Genomic DNA, 6217 nt, shown 5'->3' with positions numbered 1-6217 from the left:
TCACAGATCAAAAACTGTAAGCAAACTGGGGCTAAATTAGAAATTATCTAGATCTGTTAAAGTATTTATCACACACCGTAATAAAATAACAATTACTCTTTGAGTATTATTCTTGTACAAGATCCCAAAATAAAACAAGTTTTATTAATTTATTTTTTATTTCATATGTATTTTTTATTGATTTTTTGTCTTCAGTACATTTAAAATGTATCTTTTTGAAATATTAAAGTTTATATTTAAGTACTCGTATGTATAACTATTTTTGTAGTTTTAATATTAAAATGTTTTTTTGTTTAAATTTAATAACTAAGTTATTTAGATGTGTTTTTGCTTAATTTAAAACTATGTCGTATAATAAATAAGTATATGTTTCATTTATTATTTAAGTAAATATTTTATGCTACATTGTCATGTCGTGTCATTATATATTAAAACGCAGTAAATGTCTGTTTGAGTTTGACTATATGTATATGTAATGGTTTGGTTAGTAAAACTGTATGATATCGAATATGTATGCAGATAATATGTATATTAATTTGTATATGTATAAGTATGCATGGTGAGCCTATAGTTTTTTTATAAAGTTATTTTGTATGTCTTTAAATTCAGTAAAGTTTAAATAGTAATTAGCAGCATTAATAACAATAAATAGTAAAAATGGTGTTTTTGGTAGTTTAATCTTGTTCTAAAACTAATATAAAATAAATAACCATAAAATATTTGTCTTTTTAGATAATTTACTTTAAATATTCCTTTCTCTTAAAATTATTAAACATTTTAAGTATTAAAAACAATGTTTCTTTGTTAATAAATGATTAATAAAATATTTATTTTAAAATTTAGTTCATAGAAAAATTGTATAACATTCAAACACTTAAATTCAAAAGTAAATTACACATATAATAAACATTATTCTTAAACTATTTACTTATAATAATCTACTGAAAGAAATTTTTGATTTTGTTAGGAAATAATTTTTAAATACGCAGCTGTTGCTAAAAAATATATACAAAAATTTTGATTATTTAAATTATATTTATAGAATTTGATTTTTAAGGTTATTAAATGAAACATTTGGTGAAATATTTATCTATTGTATAAAAATCAATTTTTTTTTGTAATTATGATATTTTACAGCTAAAAATGATTCTGTTTCGATAATGGATTCCTATATTAACCATATATTTACATATATGCTCACATCCGTAAATTTTGCAGAATTGAGCATAATTTCCATGTATTTAGCTAGGTTGTGAAAATCCATTTTATATTTTTACAACTAAACGAAAACCTTTTTATAACTGAACAAGACTAAATTAGAACTGAACTAGAACTGAACTAGAACTGAACTAGAACTGAACTAGAAATGAACTAGAACTGAACTAGAACTGAACTAGAACTGAACTAGAACTGAACTAGAACTGAACTAGAACTGAACTAGAACTGAACTAGAACTGAACTAGAACTGAACTAGAACTGAACTAGAACTGAACTAGAACTGAACTAGAACTGAACTAGAACTGAACTAGAACTGAACTAGAACTGAACTAGAACTGAACTAGAACTGAACTAGAACTGAACTAGAACTGAACTAGAACTGAACTAGAACTGAACTAGAACTGAACTAGAACTGAACTGGAACTGAACTAGAACTGAACTAGAACTGAACTAAAACTGCACTAGAACTAACTTATAATGGAAATTCTTCTGTTTTGTGTATTATTTTTAAGGATTTTATTTTGTTTTTGTTTAGTTCCATAAATTAATTTCGTTTCATTTACCTGTTTACGTTGTTCTGTTTATATTTAATTTTATAACTATTTTCCTATTATTTGAGCAATTTTCTTTGAATATAGGTTTTGATGATCACAAGTTGACACCACCTAACTAGCTATTTTTAATCGATCTTTAGATGACTATGGCCACAGATTACTTTGTAAACAATAGATAGCCATCATAGAATCAAATGTTAAACATAATAAGCAGTTATGTGATTTTAACTTCTGATCATTTAATTAGTAGTTGTCTTGTTGAGTGTATTTCTTTAAAAGTTTGTATTTTAATATAAAATTGTTGCAATTATTAGTTTTAGTTAAATTATTGTTTGCGTTTGTTATTTCATTTTAATATAATAGCGATATGTTTTTAATTTTTAATTATAAATGGTGCCCTTCGGTTAGATATTTGGTTTCATGTTCATAAATATTGTTTTTTGTTTTGTGTGTTGATATATGTACATATATTTTGTATAAAATTGTTTTACTATGATTTAATATGTATAATTTCTTGCGTTAATTTTATTACTGAAAGTCATTTCCTCAGAAATTTCAAAATGATTTGATAGATTTAGATTAAAATAATTACCCAGCACGAATTCGATAATGCCAAATCATTGCAGATAACTTGATACCACTTCTACAATTGAGGTTTTAATATTAGTTTTCTAGTCATACTTTTTGCGTTTTTCTTTTAATGAAAAGTAATTAAAAAAGTATTAAAGAAATTTATACAAAAATATTAAATAAACAGTATTTACAGTCCTTATGTTAAAACTTATCATGCTAGTAAATGAAACCACTTCTAAAGAAGTCAAAAAATTAATTTTCTAAATTTAAAATTAAAAAAGAATTAAAGATTACTTCCGAAGAAGTACAAAATAAGTGCTTTCTACTAACATCGAAAGCTGTTGATGAGTTTTTGACTGGGTTTTTTTTCATTATTTAATAGAATTTTTATAAATTAATTAAAAATACTGCTGAATTCCCTTTTGCTATAACACTCTCAAAAGTAATGGATATTATTCTGTTGTATTGTATATTTTGAGGAAAATTCATATGATTTTTCTTTTTTTATATTTTTGTGAAACCTTGAAAATTTGCATGTTTGCTTTCTGCAATGAAATATATAAAATCTAAATTAATTTATTGCATTTTATTTTAACTATAAAAGAAAATTATTTTTGTTTTCATAGTTTATTCTTAATAAGAAATATTTGTTTAATTCCATTTTGCATGCATAATAATTGAAATGAACAGTGACCATGTCCCAATAACAAGAAATGGGGACATGTCTTTTGGTTTAATTTGATTATAAACTTAATTAATATATTTTTTTTATTTAAATACTTGGTCTGTTTCTTAGCTTGAAGACTTTTATTGTTTTGATTTTGTTGTTGTTGTTGTAGTTTTTGCAATTTAATGATTTTCCTAAATGACAAATAGATCACTGCACGAAGAAGAATTTCGACGCTTGGCCACATTAATGGCTTTTTTAAATCGCAATACTGAAGATAAAAACACTTTGGTGCGACTGGTCAATTTTGATACAGTCTTGCTATTGCAGTCATTGAGCAAAGAATCCTCGGCATGTGTTTCCTTATAAGTATGTGCAGAGTCATGTGTCTGAGAGCTGCCTAAACCTGAACTCGATTCATAGGATTTTCTTGATTTGGGTGAAGAATTAACACTGCCAAAGGGTGTCCTGCCAGTAGATGTTTTCATATTGTTGGCCAACAATTCAAATTTACTCAAAGGTCTGGCATTGTTAAATGCATACTGTTGACTACTATTCGATGACAATCTTTGGGCTTCCTCTTCATCCTCTAGCTCACTTTCACCCATTTTCAAAATACTCTCTAAATTCAAAGTGCGTTTAGTGGTTTTTCTAACTGGTCCCTTGGATGCAATGGATGAGGCACACGATTTGCCAGCATTTGATGAGGATAAACTTGTACTAGCTGTTCGCTCACTACCCGTACCAATGCCCTCATCTCCGGTTAGCATAATGTTGTTTGATTGATTTTCATCATGCACCAATTCATTTTCATTATCATCGTCTCCCTCATTGGTGTAGTCACCACCATCCTCTGCTTCTGCTTGACACATGGACATTTGTCGCACCATACGTCGGGGTGGTGCATACAATCGTCTGTGTTTTTGTATTGTACTCTGCAGGTTCAAACGTTGTCTATCCTTTTCGCTTAGATTGCGTAAACGTTGGGGATTTAGTTTGACTTGTGCCACAATACCTACTAAAAGTTCGTCGACGTTGTGATCCAGACCGGAAGATGTTTCTATGAATTTACACGCAATTTCTTTGGCCAATTTACGCGCCACTATAGAAATAGGAGCATAAAAATAGGAATATAACATTTTAAATTTAGAAATAAAAAAATACATATTTAAAGGTCATACAAAAATAGGTTTTCTATTCAAATTTCAGTTTTCAGTTAAAATGTATAATTGCTTCCTTTTACTTACTTTGCCTATTCACTTCTCGATGTCTTTCCAAATCAGTTTTATTGCCCACGAGAATGGCTCCTCTTGTTAGCAACATTTCGTTTTCTTTTAAATATTGTAGAATCTTTTCCGCCTGTTTGAATGAGGAACGATCCACCACAGAATAGACGACCACAAATAAATCAATATTGTAAGTGGAACAGAATGCTTCGGCCTAAAAAGAAATAATAAATAAGTTTATTACGCGCTAAAGAATTGAACTAGAACTGAACTAATACTGAAATAGAACTGAACTAGAACTGAACTAGAACTGAAATAGAACTAGAACTGAACTAGAACTGAACTAGAACTAAACTAGAACTGAACTAGAACTGAACTAGAACTGAACTACAACGATTAATTTCTTTATGAATACAGCGCTTTGACTCTATGAAGAAATTAATCCTTCATATTTCAGGGTATTAAATGTCAACCTTTTTCCTTTAGTAAAAAAAACTTTCATATAAAAAGGATTAAGGCATTTAATAGCTTAAATTGATTAAATTATGAAACATGAGCAAATCTGATTGCGTAAGTGTTTCTCGACCCTACACTACTAAAGAAGAAAGAATATTATATGTATGAACTGATGATAAGAGTTTTTCAAAAATTACATTAAATACCCTAAGTATTTAATGTATGGGAAATGCTCAATTGTAGTTTTGTTTACTTGTTTGTGTACGCAAATACACACGTGTATAAAAATGTTTAGAGATGTGTGAGGGTCCGTTTTTGGTTTCTGTTATCCAATAAAAAGCTAAATTGAATATCCTTTAAGCAGCTAATGGCTTTAATGTTCAACAACATCTGTAGGGATTGACTCTATACTGGCTGCTTGGAAATATTGTTCACGCTATGGGACAGTGGTTCATAAAAATAATAAAATTTATTAAAACTAATTCTGGGATTTTTTTTGAATTTAAAAATTGTAATTCTGTAAACTATTGTTCTAAGTTTTTTGTGTTGCTTTGTAATGTTATAATCTTGTTTTATATATATTTACTTTTCTGTCACTTAAAGTTGATTGTATATTTCACCAATCTAAAGACAAAAACAAACAATTTTATCTTTTAGTGACAATTTTCCCGAATATAAAAATATTTAACAACCAAAATTTAAACATGTTTATTGGACAAATGCCACAACTCAGAGAAGCGAACAAAAAAGAAAAAACAGTGTTAATGGAAACTCTTTCGATAAAGTGTCATCTGCACTTAACATTGTTGTTCAGTGGAAAAAATGTATTCCTCCCCTCTTACTATTAAAACTAAATGCTTCACACACAAAGTTATTCAAGTGTGAACTTGACCTATACTTTGGCGTTACAACATTTTCAATATTTTATAGATTTTTTTCTGTATTGAAGGTTTTTCTCTTGGCAAAGACAATGTAGAACAAAAAAACACTTGAAAAGGCAAAAGGGACGTTATTTTTTAATTTATACTCACCGACATTTCGCAGGCTGGATGATCAATAATTTCCAAATCTGTCTCTATGCCATCGACCAGAACCGATACGGTTTTTTGTCCATAATCATCATCTGCAAGAAGAGGGAGGAAAAAGTCAAACATATTTAGTGCGTTTAAACTAAAAGGGAAATAAATTATTTGACATTCACACAAGTGTATGTGCGACGTAATATTAAAGGTTAAATGTTAAATTTAAAAGTTAAGATAACATCTGTACAGATATTTTTTTGAAAAGTTTTCATAATAGCAAATATTTAGCGATTGACATATTATGGCACCTTGGGGAGTAAATTTCAAATACTATATGCCTGGCTTTATGCTTTTGTCTTCAACAAAAAATACGCTACTCATTGTTCACATCTAGTTTCTAGTTCAGTTCTAGTTTAGTTCTAGTTCAGTTCTAGTTCAGTTCTAGTTCAGTTCTAGTTCAGTTCTAGTTCAGTTCTAGTTCAGTTCTAGTTCAGTTCTAGT

At 28.2% G+C, this 6217-nt stretch overlaps 1 protein-coding gene across 1 annotated transcript in view; it reads right to left on the bottom strand.

The window, feature by feature from the left end:
- Positions 1 to 1641: 1641 nt before the first annotated feature.
- Positions 1642 to 6217, bottom strand: part of LOC111678629 — a 66128-nt gene continuing 61552 nt past the window's right edge. The window contains exons 9-11 of the mRNA XM_046947113.1: positions 5726 to 5817; positions 4260 to 4452; positions 1642 to 4114 (exon numbers count right to left, since the gene is read on the bottom strand). Coding sequence (XP_046803069.1) covers positions 3207 to 4114; positions 4260 to 4452; positions 5726 to 5817 — 1193 coding nt within the window. The 3' untranslated portion in view covers positions 1642 to 3206. The remainder of the gene's footprint in view (positions 4115 to 4259; positions 4453 to 5725; positions 5818 to 6217) is intronic.

The sequence above is a fragment of the Lucilia cuprina genome, chromosome 3, assembly GCF_022045245.1.
Source record: "Lucilia cuprina isolate Lc7/37 chromosome 3, ASM2204524v1, whole genome shotgun sequence".
Classification (NCBI taxonomy): domain Eukaryota; kingdom Metazoa; phylum Arthropoda; class Insecta; order Diptera; family Calliphoridae; genus Lucilia; species Lucilia cuprina.
The sequence above is the reverse complement of the archived record's forward strand: the minus strand, read 5'-3'. Positions and strand labels throughout refer to the sequence as shown.